Source organism: Periplaneta americana, chromosome 4 (genome assembly GCF_040183065.1).
Source record: "Periplaneta americana isolate PAMFEO1 chromosome 4, P.americana_PAMFEO1_priV1, whole genome shotgun sequence".
In the NCBI taxonomy this organism is placed as follows: Eukaryota; Metazoa; Arthropoda; class Insecta; order Blattodea; family Blattidae; genus Periplaneta; species Periplaneta americana.
Window position 1 is genome coordinate 208,403,993 of NC_091120.1, and position 24,348 is coordinate 208,428,340.

A 24,348-nucleotide genomic window follows, 5' to 3' on the forward strand; every position below is an offset into this window, starting at 1 on the left:
TTTATAAAATGTTATTCTCAACAGATAGTTTATTCAAAGCGTAGACAAATAAACTGAATGCTGTTATAGTAGGGTTTACAATGCTTTCTGTATATCAGTATGTCCCTTGTTTCCCAACCAAAGTCCTCGTAAGAAGAAAATAATTCCAGTCGATATCGAATGTTAACGTAAATGCTAATGAACGCTTGTGTACATGTGAAGGCGTGAAGCTGATGAGTAATGAAGAAGCTGTGTCCAGCACGTGTGCTGCAATATCATGACGAAAGCAGATCTTCATGATGTTCATGGAAAGTGTCACAGATCGTAACGTTTCTGTGCACAGGCGGACGCGGGCTCCGTGGTGCGGCTGATCGTGCAGCACGTGAGGCTGCCGTGCGGCCGGCAGTGGCTCAAGGTGCGGGACGGCGACTCGCTGGGCGCGCCGCTGGTGGCGCACTTGTCGGGGCGCATGTCGCCGAGCCCCATCACCTCCTCGTCCAACTTCCTGCTGCTCGAGTTCTTCTCGGACGACGTGCCCGCCGCCTGCCTCGGGAGCTTCCTGGCGCATGCGCAGCAGACGGGTGCGCACCTGACACCTCCTATGAGGGTGGGGAGGGGAGAGTTTCCACACAGCACACAAGGAAAGTCAGCATTGTGGTGTTGGCTGTCTCTTGGGGATTTCAGTTTCACTCACGTCTAAATTAAAGTATAGAATTTACATGTGGAGTGCGTTAGTTCAAGTTTTAGAGGGTCCTTACATTGATTCATTCATACTTTTCTTCCCAATGGCAGGTCTTCCACTGCAAACCCAGCATTCTCCAACCTTTCCCCTTTCCAGCTTCCTCTCAGTCTCCGCATATGATCCATATATCTTAATGTCGTCTCTCATCTGATATCTTCTTCTGCCACGAACTCTTCTCCGTTCATCATTTCTTCCAGTGCATCCTTCAGTACTCTGGACTCACTTTCTCTCTTATATCGATTTATGCACACTTCATCCCCCTATTATTTATTCGCTCGTTTTCATACTCTCTCTCGCTATCATAATATTAATACTCGATCACAACGCGATAACACGCTAGAAATTCCACTTCACACATCATCTCTGTATTCCTCATCTTTCACTGTTGCTACCTCTCGTCACTGGAACTCTCTGCCGCCTGAAGTCAAGGGCTGCCGAACATTGAAATCTTTCAAATCCAAGTTAGGAAATTATCTTATGACGAGTTGCCAAACTAACTTACTATCATGACAAGTGTTGTATTGCATGTTTCCACGTATTCACATTTTTTTATGTTCTAGTGATATTTAACTTATTTTATATCTTTGTTTTCATATTTTCCGATAATGGTATATCTATAATGTGATAAGTTGAGCTATATATAATCATAATTTTCCTTACTGTGTGTACTTAAATATATTGTATTCATTGTATGCTTTGTACTGCACTATTTTATTATTACTATTAGTATTATTATTATTATTATTATTATTATTATCATTATTATTATCATTATTATTATTACTACTATTCTTATTTCTTCTTATTATTATTATTATTATTATTGTTATTATTATTATTATTATTATTATCAATAATTGTCTCATTTTTTATACTTTCTATGTCTCATTTATTTTGACCTGCTGTTCACATTTTATTATGCTTTTTTCTTTCTTTCTGTATGTTATATATTATGTCTGATTTCTACTTACTTGTTGTTTACATTTTATTACTATTATCTTATTCAGTTTTGTGTGTAAAATTGTAGTTTACTTTGTAAATTTGTAGTGTTTTTTGTAACGCAGTTTTACTCCTGGTTGAGTGTTAGAGAAGGCCGTATGGCCTTAACTCTGCCAGGTTAAATAAATCATTATTATTATTATTATTATTATTATTATTATTATTATTATAGTAGGCAGTTTCTTCTTAGCCAGTTGTTGTTTAGTCAACTGTCCGAAGACAGGTCTGAACCTCACAAGTGATACCAACAAGACACCACTTACGAGGCAACTAAGCCAGGAGATTATGAGATAGAGTAGCCAGTTCCTTTCCCCCTCCATTGCATACATCGCTGACTAGCTACATATTGCACTAGTCAGATTTCAGATGTATACAAACAATTGTTCTCCTCTGACACATATCGTCAAGTGAGATGTACTGCCTGATAATAGATGTACATAGCTAAGTACAAGATCTCATCATAACAATTTACTCATTATACCCCACCACAAGACATCTTTATATTCTTCATCTTATACAGTTTCAGTTGCTAGAAATTGGAACTCGCTTCCGAGTGATGTAAGGGGTTGTTGGACAATAACTTCATTTAGGTCAAAATTACATAAATTCTTGCTTAATAGATTAATTACTGATTATATTTGTTACCTATAATGAAACTAACACCTGTACATTTTTATTATCATCATCATTAATTTCTGTAAATAGATTTACAAAACCTCTAATGGCAATTACATTAATATTCTCATCATAGAAATATATTTTAGATTTATATATATTTTCCCCCCTGTAACATAGTTCTGGTAAGATTATATTAAATTAATTTTCATCATTTTACTAGCTATCTCAAATCTCAAATTAATTATAATTGATTGAATTAAATTAGCTCATAAATTAAGTTCCTACTTTACCTTATAGGTTTATCTAAATTTAAATAAATATGTAGTCTACTAGTCGTTAAAGCTTAACTGGAGAATATTGTTGGAGAAGCTTTTAAGTGTACTGTAAATATTAGTAATTTAAATATGTATTGTATTGATTAAGGCTGGTTGAGTGGAAGAGAAGGCCTTATGGCCTTTGCCAGCGAAAATAAAACATTATTATTATTATTATTATTATTATTATTATTATTATTATTATTATTATTATTATTATTACATATCAGCCAGAACCTCAATCAGAGGTAGCTTACGAGTAACCCAGCAAATTTCTGATCAGTTTCAGCATCCATTCTTCGTAGCACAGTTTAATTTCTTATTTTGTCTGTACATTTCACAAGCTCCATTCTTCTCCATATGCACGTTTCAAATACTTCCAGCAGATTCTGTTCGCTTCATCATAATGTCCATGTTCCTACCCAATGCAATGCCACACTCCACATTATGCACTTCACTACTTTCTTCTTTAATTCTGTTTCCAAAACTTCGCAGAAGATGCTCCTTCTTCTATTAAAAGTTTCTTTGAAGTTGCTATCCTCCTTTTGACTTCTTGACAGCACCACTTATGAAAATATCAAAGAGAAGAGGGAATTTCCATTACTCTGTGGAATTCATATGAAGTTAACCTTACATGGACATTATAGACTCAACATTTCTGAAGCAGTCAAATGTCAGGCGTCTGTCCAAATCCCTGCCTGTTAATTCATTGACAGTCACTGGACGAAAAGATTTAATTCTCTCCCACTTCAACAAGTTCTCTCTGCTGGATGGCGCCTTACTAAAACGAGCCCTACAATCCTGCACGATATTATTCATGGTTTTTTAGTACGTGGATCCACACAGAAGGCTCGAGTCTTTCCTCCACACTCAAAACTTTCGTATTCACCTCACCGTCTTGCTTTCTTGGAATGGCTGGGAATTTTCCTATGTTATGCTTCCACAGGTCCGCCAGATGTCTCCCATCATGATCATACCTCGAATTACGTCCGCCAATGTCATACTATACTTGTTTTTTTTTTTTTTTTTTTTTAAAGATGGGACATGACAGGAGCGTTGCGATCGGAAAAACAACTGAACGTCACATAGCGTGGTAGGCCGGTTGCTATGGTAACAACGGTTGAGTTTCCAAACTTACCGTTCCCACGTGGCCAGTGCTAAATAGCTCTCTTGGCGACATTTATTGTGCACACAATGTTAGCATTGGTACGTTTCGTCTTTGATTCTCTGTCGATTTTTGTATTGTTTTCTTACCTTCGCGTCAATTGTCAATGAATGTTTTAACGTCAGCCATCTTAACCACAATTACTACCTTCCTTCAGCTGGCAGCGTGGTAGTCAATATTGGCAACATGGCACTGTAGTTCCAAGCTCGGCCGCTTAACTGACATTCCAATCTTTCAAAAAAACAAGTATAGTAACACGGACACCATCTTCAGGCACAGAGTTGTTTTGCAGGAAAAATAAACAGATGTACTGTGACTTTTCGCCCTCCACATTCTTACTATACAATTGTTGCAATTTTATTAGTATGGCTGGCGCCAGCGTTTTTGGCGTGTGTCCTAGATATATAGTGCCCAGTTTGTGAGCATGTTGCTAGTGCAGCTGACAATGGTACCACTTCCTATACACGACACATTAGCCATTTGTCAAATACAGTTTTCAGACTGACTGCTGCAAAGGTAAAACACTTGTATTTATCGTTCCCATTACTTATTTCACATGCCAAAAACGGTGACGCAGACTGTAATGCATATCATAAGTTTTTTTATGTTTTTGGTACTTGAACCCTTTCATTTGGATATTGCTACATTTTGAACTTTTTCTCTGGTCTTAGTGGTTATCGCGTCACGTGATTAAGGTTTGCGCCACGTTTCAGAGGCGCCTGCGCACAACGCGTCGCTGTCGCTGGACGAGGTGGCGGTGCTGGCGGCCGAGGGCCCGGCGCTGCCCCTGGCGCACGCGCTGGCCGCCGTGTTCGTGGGCGTCGTGCTGCTGGTGTCCGCGCTGCTCGCCGCGCAGTCCCTGTTCCGCTACCGGAAGTACCAGCTGGCCGTGTCACGTGACAGCGACCTGGGGTCGGCGCCCTCGCGCTCCACGCTGCTCAGTGAGGTGATCAGCCTGAGGAGGCTGCGCTCGGGGGGGCGCGCCACCGTGCACACGCGCCTGCGCGACGACGACGAGGACGACGACGAGGAGGAGGAGGAGGAAGACGAGTCCGAGCCGTGAGTAGCGGTACCGGTGCTGCTTGCCTGCGCACTCTCATCGCTCTGCAAAGACAATCGATAATCATTTGTTCGTTAAGTGTGGCGTCATTAGTTATTACTTGTACCAATAGATGGCATAGATAAGTCATGTATGTAAAATAAATGTACTTACTTATTTACTTACTTACTTACTTACTTACTTACTTACTTACTTACTTACTTACTTACTGGCTTTTAAGGAAAAACACGGGGAATTTACTGGAAGCAAGTAAAGAGGTAGGTTTGGAAGTAAATCCCGAAAAGACAAAGTATATGATTATGTCTCGTGACCAGAATATTGTACGAAATGGAAATATAAAAATTGGAGATTTATCTTTTGAAGAGGTGGAGAAGTTCAAATATGTGGGAGCAACAGTAACAAATATAAATGATACTCGGGAGGAAATTAAACACAGAATAAATATGGGAAATGCCTGTTATTATTCGGTTGAGAAGCTTTTATCATCCAGTCTGCTGTCGAAAAATCTGAAAGTTAGAATTTATAAAACAGTTATATTACCGGTTGTTCTGTATGGTTGTGAAACTTGGACTCTCACTTTGAGAGAGGAACAGAGATTAAGAGTGTTTGAAAATAAGGTGCTTAGGAAAATATTTGGGCCTAAGAGGGATGAAGTTACAGGAGAATGGAGAAAGTTACACAACGCAGAACTGCACGCATTGTATTCTTCACCTGACATAATTAGGAACATTAAATCCAGACGTTTGAGATGGGCAGGGCATTTAGCACGTATGGGCGAATCCAGAAATGCATATAGAGTGTTAGTTGGGAGACCGGAGGGAAAAAGACCTTTGGGGAGCCGAGACGTAGATGGGAGGATAATATTAAAATGGATTTGAGGGAGGTGGGATATGATGGTAGAGACTGGATTAATCTTGCTCAGGATAGGGACCGATGGTGGGCTTATGTGAGGGCGGCTATGAACCTCCGGGTTCCTTAAAAGTCATCTGTAAGTAAGTAAGTAAGTAAGTCGACGGTCAGAGCGCACTACATCGCGAACTTTCTTACAGTTTTCTTATAGATGAGAGTGTGCAGGGTGCCCAGTTAGTACAATATTGTTATGGTAAGCTTACGTTGTAGAGGTAATACAGATCATTGCTTGTTGTAGTTCCTTCATCTTCTCTATTTCTCGAGCAAGTTTTGTTCACTTCTAAGTTTTGTTTTATATTATTATTATTATTATTATTATTATTATTATTATGTTTGTGTCTTATACTGGGTGTTCAGTTCGAAGTATGTCATGGCTCGCTGTATGCCGTCATATGGCTAGCCGATGATCCTAGAGAATTCACTCTTCCTACATTTCCGCAGAGGCGTATTACTTATGTGCCAGAGAAGTTGCCTGGCAAGTACGGCGTTCATTCAGAAGAGTACTTACCTATACTGTTTTCGCTTTAAGAAAAATCCTAATGTAAACATAAGCACGTTGCTGCCATACCCGTGATTGGCTCCAAGTCGAAATATTCACACGACGCAAGAAAACATAGTTCGTATTTGGAAACCATAATCTTGTATTATTTGAAAATAAAAAATTGATTTCTAGCTGTTAAATACGATGAAACATTTAACTTTACTCATATGTAAAACGCTGTGTAAAAGAAAATCTACTTTTATAGTTTGTTATGTACTATGAACGCGGATGAATACCAACAGTAATACCGAGGTAGTCTGTTCTTGTAACAAGCTGGCGTCACTTGAGCTCGTAGTTGTTCACGTAAGCACGCGGTACTGAAGTACGGCTTTTGCATTCTCAACTGTCCATTGTGAAGACATAAGACTTAAAAATAAATTAATATAAAATAAATGTTCCCTAAGCAAACGAATGCATAGTAGTGAGGTTAGGTCTACTTGACGAGTAACGGGAAATGTTTAACATGAAACAGAATGTACAACAGTAGGCGGGAACACGTACTGAGAATCTATGGCGCCAAACAGTGGCCAATGAAGCCTCACTTCAGTCACGTGTTATTGTTTACATTAGGATTTTTCTTACAGCGAAAAGATTATATACGTACCATAACGCCGGTAGTGGCAGGAATGTGAACTGTTTGGAAACACGTACTGAGGTGAGCTTTTTCCTTACTGTCGGGATATGGGGAGAGGGTTAAGACGATTGCTTACGTACTTATTTGTTGACATTAATTTCGACGGTCAACATGGACACGGAGCATTTGATTTGTGTCGGTCCACACCTGTGGAGTAACGGTCAGCGCGTCTGGCTGCGAAACCAGGTGGCCCGGGTTCGAATCCCGGTCGGGGCAAGTTATCTGGTTGAGGTTTTTTCCGGGGTTTTCCCTGAACCCAATACGAGCAAATGCTGGGTAACTTTCGGTGTTGAACCCCGGACTCATTCACCGGCATTATCACCTTCATATCATTCAGACGCTAAATAACCTAGATGTTGATACAGCGTCGTAAAATAACCCAATAAAATAAAATAAATAAAAATTTGTGTCGTGGAATGTTGCCGTACGCAACCGATGATAAATACCCTGTGTACGACTTGCCCGCGCAAAACACAGTTCGAAAGAGGTTATGCTAGCACACAGACCGTACAGACCGCCATCTGTTGCAACGACGTTCAAGTTATACCGTACACGTTCTTAAGTTCAGATTGAACGCCAGTGGCGTAGCGTCAATGTAAGCTAAAAAGCTCAGCTTCCCCAGTTAATAAATCCATAATAAACTGCAGTTTATGAACAAAATTATATATTAATTTTAATACAATTTATATGTACGCCTTAAACAATGTGATGCGGCAGCTCAGGATGATTTGTGATGCAGCAGTAAACATGAAGCCTGCACACACCAGCTTCCAATCCTCTCCACAGACTCGTTTCTTTCACTCATTCTTCTGTGTAACCCACCCCGCAGATTTTCCATCCCTTTCTAACTAAACTACCCTGGTCGCAAGGCTCGCAAGAAGCTAGCTTCAGCATTGGAAAGAATTAGCTTCCGAGTTATCCCTTTCGCGATTTGTGTTCAATTGAAGTGTTAGCGTGCACTGTAGCTGATATAATAAATAATGAGTGAAATAACAGTTCCTGACACCAATTTATGTAGTCAAAAATAATCTTCTGATAAAGATTTTAACGTTGATTTTTTTACTTAGTTATTTAATGACGCTGTATCAACTACGAGGTTATTTAGAGTCGATGGGATTGGTGATAGCAAGATGGTATTTGGCGAGATGAGGTCGAGGATTCGACATAGATTACCTGACATTTGCCTTACGTTTGGGGAAAACCTCGGAAGAAACCAAACCAGGTATTCAGCCCAAGCGGGAATCGAACCCGCGCCCGAACGCAACTCCGCATCGGCTGGCAAGCGTCTTAGCCGACAGAGCTACGCCGGTCACTTTTAACGTTGATTGATGTAATTTTACTAACACTATCTACTGACCGTTAATATTGTGGTTTTTCTAAATATGACAGGGAGTGAGCTAATGTTAAATTATACGTACTGTATGTGTCCATTTCTTAGAGATATGTGTAAACCATGGAATCATATTTTACTACCATTTGAGGTGATGCCTTATTGGTGTTACTTTCTGAGGTTCCAACCAATCTTCGGACTGCTGACTTGACATCGACTACTATTTATTTTAAGAGACAACTTGAGTTAGCTTCCACTGCTCAAAATTCATGGTACGCCACTGTTGAAAGCCTTGATTAAAAGGCAACTTCTCTGACATAAAAGCTGAAACTCGCTTCAAAACGCTGGCTCATCAACAGTGACGTCATGACACACTTTGAAATGAACACCCAGTATTTTAATTTTCACGGATTAGCAACAGCCAAGGGCATTGCATGACCTACTACCTCCTGCCATCCCACAGCACTCATTCAGACTCACGCTGCAACCACAGGATTTCTTTCCATGCTTCGGTTGGCTTGCCATCACCATCACATCTCAGTGTGCAGAATGGGAGTCGGCCCATACATTTCCAAATACATTCCGGCAATGGGTTTGCGTAGGGAGTATGAGGTGATAGAAGGCGGTGGTTCCACGGGCCGCCACCAGGAGCAGCAGCAGCAGCCGGCAGCTGAGCCGCCGTCCGAGGGCGCCCCGAACGCCTCGCTGCCCTCCACCCCCCGCGTGTCCCCCGCCCCCCTCCGCCGCTCCACCACCTTCGAGCAGGAGACGCCACCACCGCCACCCCAGAACCACAGGTACCCGCGCTCCTGGTGTCTCCGAGCCTCGAGTCAGGCCCCGCCACGCAGTTCACGGTGTGGTCGCTGTTGCAGGAGCCCCCCTGAGAAGCGGCGCCCCGGCTCCAGGAGAAAGCGCCTCAACTCCGCGCTGAGCACCGCCCCCAGCAGCGTGGTGTCCAGCGCCAGCGTCACCACCCTCAACAACGTGAGTAGCGAACACAATTACACAGGCCTATCCATTACTTTGGTTGTCCGCATCAATATTTCTCCTCACAGGTTCCCCAGCTCAGAAATGTAACTATTTGCACTTCCAGACTTATCGACTTCTAGAAGATTCGATTAATCACATCTGGAGGAGTTGAAAGCAGCTGATCAAACCATTAAATGTATGAAGTTAACGTAGAAACCACTTAAACAAATCGAAATAAATAATTAACTAAACTAACCAGCCATCTAAGTAACCAATGATCCAAAAGAACCACCCGCTAAGTAACTAATCCAAAGGACTCAATATATAAGTAACCAATGATTCAAACGAACCACCTGTTAAGTAACCAATAAAATCCAAACGAATCACCAGCTAAGCAACCAATGCCCCAATTAAGCGATGACCCAAACATACCACCAGCTAAGTAACTAATGCACCAGGTAAGCAACCAGTTTGAATTATAATCCAAACGAAGTACGAGCTAACCAAACCATAATCCAAAAGAATCAACGGCTAAGTAACCAATAATGATCCAAATGAACCAACGGCTAAGTAACTAGTCTGGATTATAATCCAAACAAAGTACCAGCTAAGCAACCAATAATCCAAAAGAACCAAAGGCTAAGTAACCAATAATCCAAAAGAACCAAAGGCTAAGTAACCAATAATGATCCAAACGAACCACCAACTAAGCAAGCAGCTTGGATTATAATCCAAACGAAGTACCAGCTAAGCAACTAATAATCCTAAATAACCAACGGTTAAGTAATCAATAATGATCCAAACGAACCACCAACTAAGCAAGCAGCTTGGATTATAATCCAAACGAAGTACCAGCTAAGCAATTAATAATCCAAAAGAACCAACGGCTAAGTAACCAATAATAATCCAAACGAACCACCAACTAAGCAAACAGCTTGGATTATAATCTAAACGAAGTACCAGCTTAGCAACTAATAATCCTAAATAACCAACGGTTAAGTAATCAAGAATGATTCAAACGAACCACCAACTAACCACTAAGCCTGAATTATAATCCAAACGAAGTACTAGCTAAGCAACTAATAATCCTAAATAACCAACGGTTAAGTAATCAAGAATGATTCAAACGAACCACCAACTAACCACTAAGCCTGAATTATAATCCAAACGAAGTACCAGCTAAGCAACTAATAATCCTAAATAACCAACGGTTAAGTAATCAAGAATGATTCAAAGGAACCACCAACTAACCACTAAGCCTGAATTATAATCCAAACGAAGTACCAGCTAAGCAACTAATAATCCTAAATAACCAACGGTTAAGTAATCAAGAATGATTCAAAGGAACCACCAACTAACCACTAAGCCTGAATTATAATCCAAACGAAGTACTAGCTAAGCAACTAATAATCCTAAATAACCAACGGTTAAGTAACCAATAATGATCCAAACGAACCACCAACTAAGGAAGCAGCCTGAATTATAATTCAAACAAAGTACCTGCTAAACAACCAAAGATCTAAACGAAGGAAACCTCTAAGTAATCAATTATCCAAACGAACCAAAAGTTAAGTAACCAACTTTTCAAACGAATCACCAGCTAAATAACGAATTATCCAAATGAACCAGGCATCTAAGTAACCAATTATCCAAACGAACCACCAGCTAAGTAATCAATTATCCAAACGAACCACCAGCTAAGTAACCAATTATCCAAATGAACCACCAGCTAAGTAACCAATTATCCAAACGAACCACCGGCTAAGTAATCAATTATCCAAACGAACCAAAAGTTAAGTAACCAACTTTTCAAACGAATCACCAGCTAAATAACCAATTATCCAAATGAACCAGGCATCTAAGTAACCAATTATCCAAACGAACCACCAGCTAAGTAACCAATTATCCAAATGAACCACCAGCTAAGTAACCAATTATCCAAACGAACCACCGGCTAAGTAATCAATTATCCAAACGAACCAAAAGTTAAGTAACCAACTTTTCAAACGAATCACCAGCTAAATAACGAATTATCCAAATGAACCAGGCATCTAAGTAACTAATTATCCAAACGAACCACCAGCTAAGTAATCAATTATCCAAACGAACCACCAGCTAAGTAACCAATTATCCAAACGAACCATCGGTTAAGTAACGAACTTTTCAAACGAATCACCAGCTAAATAACCAATTATCCAAATGAACCAATAGCTAAGTAACGAATGGTAGAAATGAACCAAAGTGTAAGCAATCAATGAATTACACCATGGAGGCAATAAACCAAACCAACTACTAATAAACAAGAGATGAATGAACTATGCAGCAGCTTGTGCGGTTGCAGGGCAGCGCCAAGGAGCGCAAGGAGCGGCGCAACCTGGAGCGCCTGCTGGCCGGGGGCGCGTCCGAGCTGAGCCTGGCGGGGGGCGACACCACGGACCTGGAGCTGGACTACTACGACTACAACGTGAGCAACGCGGGCGCCGTGCCCGGCTCCTTCCTGGGCATGGACCCGCAGTACCTGGTGTGGATCCCGCCCTTCGCGCCCGGCCGCTGGGAGGACGAGGAGGGCGACGAGATGCTGGAGATGCGCAGCAGGACCCCGCGCAGCGCCGACGACGAGAAGGAGACCCGCGTCGAGAAGTCGCCAACCGCCGCCGACGACGACGACATCAAGTTCGCTGACGAGGAGGACGACGAGGACGACAAGCTGGGCCAGGACCTAGTCATCGTGGCGGACAACAGAGCGCAGCACGTGTCATAGAGCTCGAGGCGACGGCGTCCACTCTGCCACCTTTCTGAGCGCGCTCACGCGTGCAAGTATTTCCTAGGAAACAGTGGCGCCGACTGAGGGGGGGCAAAGTCCACCGCTGTGGGGTAATGGTCAGCACGTCTGGCTGTGAAACCAGTGGGTCCGGGTTCAAATCCTGGTTGGAACAAATTACCGGCACCTGGTTGGGTTATTCCGGGGTTTTCCCTCAACCAAGTGAAGCAGAATTGCTGGGGAATTTTCGGCGTTGGAATGTTAGAATGTTATGTTTTATTTAACGACGCTCGCAACTGCAGACGTTATATCAGCGTCGCCGGATGTGCCGGAATTTTGTCCCGCAGGAGTTCTTTTACATGCCAGTAAATCTATTGTTGTTGGACCTCGGACTCATTTCGCCATCATTAATTCACATATCATCATCATCGTCATCATCATCATCATCATCCATACAATAGCCCAGGTTAAGTTCAGGGTGTGGCATGCTGTACTTGTACAAGAGCACGGCTGTTTGGCTACTCAGTCATTCACAAGAAAAGAAGTGGTAAGCACAGTAAGCCTCAGGCTGCAGTGTAAGCCTTCGAGTCCCTCTTCCGTACAAAAAAAGACGAGACAAAACACATTCTGCCCCCCTCAACTTATAAAGTCTGGGATGTCGCCCCCCCTCTCAAAATTAAGCCCCTCTAAATAATTCGAATCGAGATTCTTCATGTTAAAAAAAAAATAATTTTTTGAAAGGTGAAGTAGAACATAATACGCCTAAAGTCAAAACTGTTACCAGTATTTCAAATCCATAAAGACGGTCAGTTGTTGCAATTAACATGTTAGCCACGCAACTCACAATGCCCTCTCGTTTTCTTTCCTACTGCATTCAAGATCCGTGTATCCCCATAGGCCTACATGACCACCATCGTCTGTGATCCACATTCTTTCAGGTCAGATGAAATTTTTTAACTATTGCTATGAAACAGTAACAGTCATAAATATTACCGGCGAAAATAATAATACGAAATTAACAGTTCAATTAACAGAGTATTCGACTGTATTTTTGTTTGATATCAGTTAACATGTTATTATTAATGATCAACTTTTTTCATAAATAATTAAATTTGTTGTGAAATTTAAAGGCAACCTTTAACAACATTCAGTTTCCATGATCATTTCTTGTAACGATCGTCATCACGAATGCGTCTTTGTTAAGTGATCAGTAATTGCGATGCAAATATTGATACCAATGAATTAATTCTTTATCAAGAAAACTGTCCAAAATTAAACTACAATGAACGGGGAATAGAATGATAAATTGTGTTGTATAGTGGTTGTGAAAACAGCTCATGTTCATCACTGCAATAATGACAAAGCAGTGAAAGGGAAAGGCGGAGCATAAGGGCCATAGTTTTCAAACATTTTGGGTTACCAGTAAGCAATGTTCACACGTAGGCCTATATTATGAACTTTAGATGATGTTATTTTCTATAAAGTAAGTAAGGAAATTTTTATAAACTGCAATTGAAGTTTTCTCGGACTATGGTGCAATCCTGATGACCTCCTCAATATTTTAAAATAAGTCGGCGCCTATGACAGGGAAGTTCTTAAAGACTGCCAGATATCATATAACTTTTTCTCTTTCAAGTTGAGAAAATTGTATGTGACTGTTAAATACAAAACAAGTTGGAGATGATGATCATTTGCCAGTTCCTGCAAACACACTGTTGCCCTTCACGTGAGATACTGGAAATATTTGTTTGTTGTAATCAGTTTTCTGTTGTCCTAAACAGCACAACTGCTTGGAAACCTGGCTCGTTGTTCAGCTAGTTTTTCTCTGAGACAGACATAGCTGCACAATTTACACTCATTAGTAAGGCCTACATTATTCCATTATCAAGAAAATGAGAATCTGGGATCTCTATTTGGAACTTTCTACTACATCGACTGTAAAGACTGCACAATGTCTTAAAAATAAAAATTCATTGCTGCACTATTTATGCCATTGGTTGCCAATCAAATTCCCTGTTTTGTGTCTAGGTTCACTTCGTTTGAATATGAGCAAAATAAATTTCTCAAACATAATGCAGCACAGTTATAGAAATATTGGGTCTTAGCTTCTAAAAATATACTGAACATTTTAAAACTGTGGTACTTTTGAGTCGAGTTACTTTATGACTGACACTCCTACTATGAGGTTTCTTTGTTAAATTTGTAAGCACAAAAGATGTTGATTATTACCGGTACCTCAAGGAAGTCACCATCTAAGTTCACTTTTGTGACCTGAATGAATAGGAACAGACACAACTCAGCTAAATGATACCGGTCCAGTTCAATAATGGTCGTGTTAAAACGATGGTTGCCAAGAAACTATTGTTAAAATATTGTAGGCCTACTTATTAAGATAAATATATTTCGTGGAAGAATACTTGATGATAGGGTAGGCCATGTCCTATAATGTTATTGAACCCAGAATTGCCTTTGCTATTACTCTTCAGCAGGCTGTACAGAGTGAGCTCTTCCTAACCAACCACGTGGCATGTTTACAAACGGACTTAAATCCATTGATTTACATTATGTGACATTCCAGTACCGGTAATTCTGAGTAATTCATTCCTAGACAGATAAAATGCAGCGAATCTATCTGATACAGTAGGCTAAGTGTTTCTATAATTTTGTGGCTTTCGAAAACTGATACAAAAACAAAATTTTACTTTCCAGTTAAATGTGTAGGCCCCTAACATATCAGAAACTTTTAACATATCAGAAGCTTTCCCATTTGAAATAAATGTGTAATAAATTGATTAAATAACGTCCTATCTGGCAAAGTGGATTTCCAGTCTTGCATCTTCAAAAGAAGGGTCGGATATCATATCTCCTGGCACTCAAAACAATTACTGTCCAAACTATAAAGTACAATAGTTCATATCATTACAACTAAGCTTCCAATTTTTTTGGAAGATGCTTTAAAACTGTGATTCCACAATTTAAAGGACTCTTAACTTGTTTTCTGTTTTCAAAATCCACAATCAATGGATTGCACATAGATTTTCATTTTATATAATATGAAATGCAAACCAAATTTTAAGACCATATTTAAGCATGTTTAAAAATACCATCCCTGTTTTTTAAGTTTTGTCTCAAGGTTTATGAACTTCCTATCAATAATTATGATGAAAGCTATATGTTGAAAGAGGATAAAAGAATAATTACTGATAAAAAATATTTTTGATAAGGCAGAGCAAATTTCAAAATTGTGAACCAGGTTTTGTTAATGGGCATTCATATTTTATTTAATATGTTCAGAATTTTCAGATGTTATCAAAAAAAAAAGTTCAAGCAAAGATAAAAAATCAACATCAGTCACATAAAAGAATCATCTATGCGTTTTAAAGGTACAGCAAAAAAAAAAAAAAAAAAGTGAAACATAGCATCTTTTGATACTTGAGGACTGTACAAAACAGCTGAGACCAAAATATAACAAAATCACTTCACATCAGAAGTTCATAGTATATTGATTTATAGCAAAGTTTGTATCAAATAATGCTCTATTGTCCTAATTTTTGAGAAGTCAATTTTAAAATAAAATTACTACTTTTTGTCTAAAGGCTTAAATTTATTTTTTAAATTGACATCTGCATAAATTTGTTTAGAAAACGCTCAACACTGCAAATGAAACTGGTTGAAAGTGAAACATAGCATATATTTTCAACGTCTAGTAGTCAAAAGCTGTTTTAATATATTGGAAATCACCTTATGTGAAACCATTGTAAACCTAACTAAAAATGTACGCAATTTGTTTAATTCATTTTCATACAGTAGCTTCGAATCACCTAATTATCTATACTAATAATAAATCTGCAGCCAAAATTTTTCTGGTAATTTTCGATTTTCCAAAAATAATTGATGTTAACATGGTATAATTAATTATCCTGAAACCAAAAATCGCTTTTTTTGACATTTTTATTTGTATGTCTGTCTGTCTGTATGTATGTTTGTTACCTTTTCACGCAATAATGGCTGAACCGATTTATATGAAAAATGGAATATAAATTAAGTTCGTTGTAACTTAGATTTTAGGCTATGTGGCATTCAAAATACTTTATTTAAAAGGGGGGTTATAAGGGGGTCTGAATTAAATAAACCGAAATATCTCCCTTATTATTGATTTTTGTGACAAATGTTACATAAGAAAAGTTTCTTTAAAAATGATTTCCGATACGTTTCATTCCAAGCAAAATTTTGATGGGACCAAATTGCACCAAAAACGGATGTTCTCTGAACCAAATGATCATATATTAATTATTTGCATGTAATAACAATTAAGAAATATGTTAAAGGAATTATCATTGCACTAAATGAGTGGTCTCTGGACCAAAATGATCGCATTTTAATTATTTAAATACAATTTAAATTAAGTGACATATTAAACGATTTATCCTTCTATCAAACACGAATGTTCCCTGGACCCAATGTCCCATTTTAATTATGTAATTACTTTATATTTATTTCTAACGGGTGCAGCAGAGCGCACGAGTACAGCTAGTTCATAATAAATTGAGACACCTTAGAGAAAAGTTCGAGATAATACATTTAGGCCTACTTCTTTAAATACTGGTGGCAGTTTGTGAACTAAGTATGACGGATCAAAATGTAAAATAAAGTATTGAAATGCTAGAATGGTAAATCATGCTTTCAATGTGTATCACAACTTAAGTACGGTACCGGTATGTGACGAAAGTAAACTCGGCATGCGTGCGAAAATAAAAGAAGCATATAAATATATGGTCGGCCTTAAATTTTTTATTATACTGAACACTTGCTTAAATTTTAGGGCAGAAGTGGACGCGGTTGTCAAAAGTGTATTTATTGTGACATGGTGCAAATCTTTCAGTGCACGATTTAAATTCTGTAAAGTCATGTTTGTTTTTGTACCTCTGTGTTGCATTACATGTAACTCGCTGCACAAAGATTTGCAAAGAAGACATCGCACTGTGTTGCTATAACGACTTTCAAAAAGCCATCGACCGAGTCTGCATATCAGTGACCTTGTGAAGTCTCGACACAGAGACATTTCGTTAGCTGTAACACCAAAGTATCTAGTCACATGGTACTCACTAGTCTAAGAATATTGATGTCTTGTGCAATAATGTAGCATCCTTATTAATTCCGCTTGGGTGCCAAAGGTGCACTCCTGCCAAACAAGGAAGCAGCAAGATGGAAGGATGGGTAGGAAGTGTGTGACTGAAACAGTTTGTTACCAGGATTCTGCAAAGTAAAGAGTTTAGTGTGAGAGATGTTTATTTCTACCGTAGGTAAAATTATCATTATTATTGTTGTTATTGATTGTAAACAGTATTTTCTGCAATATTTATTTATTTAACACTACTGATAGTCATCGTTCACTGAGTAACTACACTTGGACCTACTGTGTAGTTTCTTTGCCTTTCTCCATCATCGTCACATTCTAAATGCAGTGACTTTCATATAGTTTAAGAGACTGGAAATGATGAAGAGGACAGCAGGAAAGAGGAGTTCCTGTGTTCAGGCAATGATTGTTGACTTGTCTGTTATGCGTTTGAAACAAGGAAGGGGTCGAACTCAGGAAACTGCGCCATCTCCAGGTATTGTGCAGCATCACTCACAGTGGCAGATACGTATTCAATGTTCCTCTTTAAAAAATTTTACTTTTTAGCCTGAAACTTTTGTTCCTTTTATTTTTCATCATCATAATCATCATCATTACCACCACCACCACCACCACCTTTCACAGTGTCATGAAACTTTGACAGTCAAAACGGTTCAAGCAGGTCTTATCAATAACATTTCAGTATTTGTCCTTTTGTTAGATTCATACCTGATGACGTCACAATATTAATTCCTGAATACAGTCATCATTCTTTCATTCGTTGAATTACACAGGCCTGTGATGAGAAATCTTTTTAAAACTTTTATGCATCTTGATTACACAACTTTTAACACTGTATCACTTCGGAATATGTATGATAAGACTTTCCTGTGTTAAATTTCAACGTACCTCGTTTACATGTGTCGACCTATTTATGGGTCATCTTCAGAACTGGTCGTTGTTGGTCTTGGCGCCACTTGTTCTGTTTCCTGTGAGGGTGTGTTCGTGCGGTATAGTGTAGAGTCAAAGAGTGTGTGTGTTTTGAAGTTGAGTTGTGTGTTGAGAATTTCGTTGGGGTGTGTTTTTGTGTGTTTGTATATTTCATATTGTTCTAGTGTGTTTAGTTTCTGGCTTTTTGGTTGGATGTGTAGTATTTCCATGTCTTTGACTCTACATTATACCACAGGAACACACCCTCACAGGAAACAGAACAAGTGGCACCAAAACCAACAACGACCAATTCTGAAGATGACCCATAAATAGGTCGAAACATGTAAACGAGGTATATTGAAATTTAACACAGGAAAGTCTTACCATATATATTCCGAAGAAAAACGTTTAGCTCTCCTTTATGTATTTTTATGTGCTGGAGCCAGAAATGATATCAAAATGGCACATCACGCATCATGAAATTGATGAATTGTGGTGAAAAAAATGGGATGTTTTGTTTTCAAGATTAAAAAAATTGTGTGTGGTTCAGGCAACGTTTACACAAATTTTCATGCAGATAGATTTCTTCAATCAGCTGTTTCAGGCCGCCATTTTTAGAAAGTTGCAAGCTCTAGGTGGCCATTTAAATGCCGTCTCCTTTCTGAATGCTCCAATCCATTTTTATTACATATTGATTTACTAAAAATGATACTCCTCCAAAATTGTTTGTGGGTATTCTTAAAAATGTGTCATCAGGATTGTCTTTAAACCCGAAGGTTTTAGGGGAATTTTTTTTTTTTTGTTAGTGATATTTTTACCTGTTTTTATATTTGACTGCTATATAAAATAACTTTCTCTTAGTTCTTAAGGAATAATCTGGGGGCAAAAAAAAAAAAAAAAAAAACAAAAAAAAAGTTACGTTTCAGGGTGTTTGAAAGGTATGTGGATCAAATTTCATGCAAACATTTTTAAATTTATAGGAATTGTATTGTATTTATTAACATTCCATGGTATTCATACATTGCTTATAGCTAGAATATGGAACAAGTAAAAAAACTTAATACTATTATAAAGTCTTAATTTATAGTCACAGTCTAGATGAAATATATACAGACGAGATTTACAATATAGTCTACTAGTAAAACACAAAGTTTTAGTATCAATTTCATGAACTGTTATTGAATGTCATGAATTCACCTACAGAATAGAAGGCGTGAGAAATTAGGTACTTCTTTAATTTGGTCCTAAATGATTTTATGTTTTGAGTTTCATTTTTTTATATCGATAGGGAGGCTATTAAAAATTTTTACTGCCATATAACGCACTCCTTTTTGGTAGCATGATAGACTAGCCGTTGACGCATATTTATGTTATGAACTGTTGAATTAGTTACAAAGTTTTCACGATTACATACGAGGAAGATTATTATTTGTAATTTTTTTTAAAATAGTCCTACACGATTCCCTAGATTTGGCACCTACTATTATTCTAATTACTCTTTTTTGTAATAGAAATATATTGTTACTATCTGTGGAATTTCCCCAGAATATTATTCCAAAACTCATTACCGAGTGGAAGTATGCAAAGTATATTGTTTTTAAGGTATTGATATTTACTATCTTCTGCATAGATCTAATAGCAAAACAAGCTGAATTTAGTTTGGGGGTAACTTCTTTAATATGATTTTTCCAATTTGACATATTATCGATTTTTAAGCCAAGAAATTTGGTTGTTGTTGTTTCTAATAGGGATCTATTGTTAATTATTGCGCTAGAAATTTGCGACGTTGAATTTGGACGGGATTTAAACAGCCCTAACTTAGTAACTTTTCAAAATGCAATTTAAATTTACAAAAATGGTAATAATGCATATAATTTTGGACCAAATGAGATGAACCTTAGTAAAAAGACTATTGATATGCACCATGATATGTGTAGAAATTTTCAAAGATCTACCTCAGATGGTTAAGAAAACTCAGATTTCAGCTCAATGTAAACTTGTCTTAAAACTGTTTCCAGATGTCCTTTAACTTCTATGTTTTTCTGTTTTCATTGACATCAGTATTTTGTTCCAACATCTCTAAAGTATAGTTTCCACTGTATGCTATGGGACTTGAAACAGTGTGCAGTGTTTCGTTTGACACTGTTTGTTGTGTCTGCCATTGTGAAGAATGCCGGGTGGAACATATCGCGTATTGACAACTCAGGAGCCAGAAGGCACGTAATCACCCGAATGTTTAGTGTAGTTAAACTATTGTTGAAGGGGGCGCGACAGTGCGAGTTTCAACCTACAGCATCTCCAAGTGATGTGGAATCTAGAAACCCAACAAGAACATTTTTGTATTGCAATTCGTTATGAGCCCTCGAAATAAATTAAGTAGCAATACAAAATAAGTCATGCTGGGCACATGGTGGAATGGGTTTGGTTATCTGTAGCAAGAGTATATTCAGTAACGGTACCCAGTATTCAGGGTTCATTCATTAGCTGTCAATAGACTTGCATATAAGTTTCGGACATTGCCAAAATTTTAAAGTTTCATAAAAATCTTAAAATTTTAAATTAGTAGGTTAAAACTATACACAACAACTAAAATAACGATTACAATGAATTACAAAATGACGGGAATAAGAACCACTTACAGTGCACTATTGTATTGGAATTTTACAAGATTATTTAAAATAATATTTGATATTTTGTGTATTGCGTCCTCTGATATGGAGCATAGATTCTACTGATGGAATTCTTCATACTCCAGACGATGACATAATATGAAGGAACACCACCCTTGAATTTAGTCTCCATTTATTCATATACATATTGATTTATTGAGTCCAACTGGTCACGTACATGATATGGGACATGTCAAAAGTAACACATAATTACTAAGCTACAACGTAATTAAAATACAACATAATACATTAACCAAAACACAACATACAAAATTTCGACATTAATTATAAATAATTTCAACATTAACAAATAACCAGAAGAACAGATGTAACATTTTACAAGACAAATCATATTTAATTTAGCTTAAATAAGCCTGTAATGATTAATAACATTTTTCCTGTAAAATAGTAATAGTACCGGTAATAGTAATTTATTCACCATAAAGATTTTTACAAATCATGGTTTCGTCAATCTTATTTCTAAGTCTTAATCTAGTTTCTGATTATACTATAGGCATATTTATGAATTTGTAGCTTTGTTATTGTAGGACATCTGCTGACATGATTGAAGAAGAACTGTATCTAAGATAGTATAATAATAATAATAATAATAATAATAATAATAATAATAATAATAATAATAATAATAATAATAATATTCACTACATACCTTTTCACTTACATTTTAAATTTTATTTCAAGATTTTGTTCTCTCTTGGAATTACTAACATAATAACATGCCCATACATGAGGCCTACACACTAAAGGGACATATTAACCCAGATACGCCCAAAAATTTTTTGTGATAAAAATGCAGTAGCACATTAGTTACTCTCAAAAATCGGTTAAATGACGTTGAAATAAACTGAAACAAGGAACGTATATTTTTTAAAGCTAACAAATACTACCAACATTATCACACAACTTATAAAATGTCCCATACACCAACAATGACATAATATCCGAAGGCACTGCAACTGTCATTAAAAAAGGACGGTGGGAAAATCTGGGTTAACAGTGTGCACACAAATTCAGCTATAACAGAAGTGAAGTGTTGATTTTAGAGTTTTACTCGTATATCTCAAAATCAGAAATCCTTACACTGCTTTAATTTTGTTTGTAATATGCATCTTCTGCATTGTAATATAGTATTTGAATTTGAAAGGTCTTATGGTACTCATTGTATTACATGAGTTCTAATTGAAAGCTTCCAGAAACATAAAATATCAGTACAGTACTGGTACTGGTATCTAAATGTTTCATTATTTATAACGATTTATTTATTATCTTATTTCTAAAGAATTACGTATTTGATCATTTCGTATTTCTTAAATTAACTGTAAATCCTATAGCAATCATTTTAACACACATTATTACACATTATAGTATAGTAGTGTAGTATTTATTAGCTGTCGTACTAAAATGAAAAAATATTCTATTACACCACTAAAGATAAAACAAAATGATCACAAATACTCCTTAAAGTTTACAATTGAGAGTCAAGATTACCAAAAGTAGGTTAATATCTAGATGAAAATTATAACACACTTATCACAAATATTTCATACGCTCTGTTTATATACAATAAAACAAGAATTAACTTAACAATTTATGAGAATTTCCTAATATATTATAAAATAATAATAAAACTCAGAGAAAGAAACCTAAAAAATATCTACAGCTTGATTTTCTAACTCAAAATATTCTTGCACAGAATAAAATGGGTTTCTAAGAAGCCACGTTTTCACTTTGACTTTGAATATGTCAAGTGACACTTCCTGTGGTAACACGTTGGACATCCTACAGCGCAACATGTTAGCACTACTTTTAACTTTGGATAGTCTGCAAAATGGTATGTCTAGTTTTTCTTTATTACGAGTATTATACTCATGTTTATCCATCCTACTGGTGAAGCCATAAATAATATATAAATAAGTTACATGAAAATTTCACGCAAATATTTCAATAAAACTTAGTGTGATGTTATGTAAGTGGTTTTAAAAATTCACACATTCAGAAGCCTTGTTCAAAAAGCATCACATATTACAATGGCAATAGGAAAATTTAAATGTAAATATTTCAAATCACTCATACAGTTCAACTGGAGACTATTGCCTAAATAGGAATGAGAATGCTTGAATTCTTCTTTGCAAAACATTTTAATATTCGAAATGAACCGCAAACTATCAAAAGGTTTGGTCATCCTTATCCCACTCCACCAAACAAAAATGTTATTTTTCTTTGGAAGTCTTGCTGTAGGTTGAGCAGATGTGGCTGTATTCATTTGTTCTTATAGTCAGGGTAGTCGTGACAACACTGTGATAATGACGTCATTTCGCGCCCCCTCACGCCGCACTTGAGTGTAATATCCCGATGCACGAACTAGCTGTGCAGGATTGTGAGCATATCAGTGAGTTTGTAGATTGTTCATAGAAATAAAACAGCCTTGTATTCACTCATTGTTTTCTTCCCACACCAGCCTAACCCAAGCTCCTTCCATCATCTAGTGTTTTGAGCATAAAATGTGCAGGAAAAGTGAAAAGATATCTCGTTTATAGAATTGAACATACCGTAAATATTGTAGCCTATGTATTGTAGGAGCATTTTCTTGAATTTCAATAAAAATTATTTTGTACCATTTTTATGTCCGCCATAATTAATACCGGTATATAATAAGCCTACTGAAATTAGGAAATAATTTGTGTATATGATATAGAGAGGAGAAAATCCACAAATGATTAGAGAAAACACGGGAATTTTACTGGAAGCAAATAAAGAAATAGGTTTGGAAGTAAATCGCGGAAAGACAAAGTATATGATTATGTCTCGTGACGAGAATATTGTACGAAATGAAAACATAAAAATTGGAAATGTATCTTTTGAAGAGGTGGAGAAGTTCAAATATCTTGGAGCAACAGTAACAAATATAAATGATACTCGGGAGGAAATTAAACACAGAATAAATTTGGGAAATGCCTGTTATTATTCGGTTGAGAAGCTTTGATCATCCAGTCTGCTGTCAAAAAATCTGAAAGTTAGAATTTATAAAACAGTTATATTACCGGTTGTTCTTTATGGTTGTGAAACTTGGACTCTCACATTGAAAGAGGAACATAGGTTAAGGGTGTTTGAAAATAAGGTTCTTAGAAAAATATTTGGGTCTAAGAGGGATGAAGTTACAGGAGAATGGAGAAAGTTACACAACACAGAACTGCACGCATTGTATTCTTCACCTGACATAATTAGGAACATTAAATCCATATGTTTGAGATGGGCAGGGCATGTAGCACGTATGGGCGAATCCAGAAATGCATATAAAGTGTTAGTTGGGAGGCCGGAGGGAAAAAGACCTTTAGGGAGGCCGAGACGTAGATGGGAAGATAATATTAAAATGGATTTGAGGGAGGTGGGATATGATGATAGAGAATGGATTAATCTTGCTCAGGATAGGGACCAATGGCGGGCTTATGTGAGGGCGGCAATGAACCACCGGGTTCCTTAAAAGCCAGTAAGTAAGTAAAGTAATATGATATAGAGAAATAAAGATCGTGATGCACAAATTTAAGAGACCGAAAGAAGCTTACCAACCAAATGCATGTTTTTTCTACTGTT

The 24,348-nt window shown here is 37.4% G+C and overlaps 1 protein-coding gene across 1 annotated transcript in view; it reads left to right on the forward strand.

Annotated features, from left to right (window-relative positions):
* gogo (golden goal) overlaps nucleotides 1-18,350 on the forward strand; it is an 849,136-nt gene extending 830,786 nt beyond the window's left edge. Inside the window, exons 10-14 of the mRNA XM_069824981.1 lie at nucleotides 323-560; nucleotides 4,531-4,876; nucleotides 8,894-9,088; nucleotides 9,164-9,275; nucleotides 11,602-18,350. Coding sequence (XP_069681082.1) covers nucleotides 323-560; nucleotides 4,531-4,876; nucleotides 8,894-9,088; nucleotides 9,164-9,275; nucleotides 11,602-12,021 — 1,311 coding nt within the window. The 3' untranslated portion in view covers nucleotides 12,022-18,350. The remainder of the gene's footprint in view (nucleotides 1-322; nucleotides 561-4,530; nucleotides 4,877-8,893; nucleotides 9,089-9,163; nucleotides 9,276-11,601) is intronic.
* Nucleotides 18,351-24,348: the final 5,998 nt, after the last annotated feature.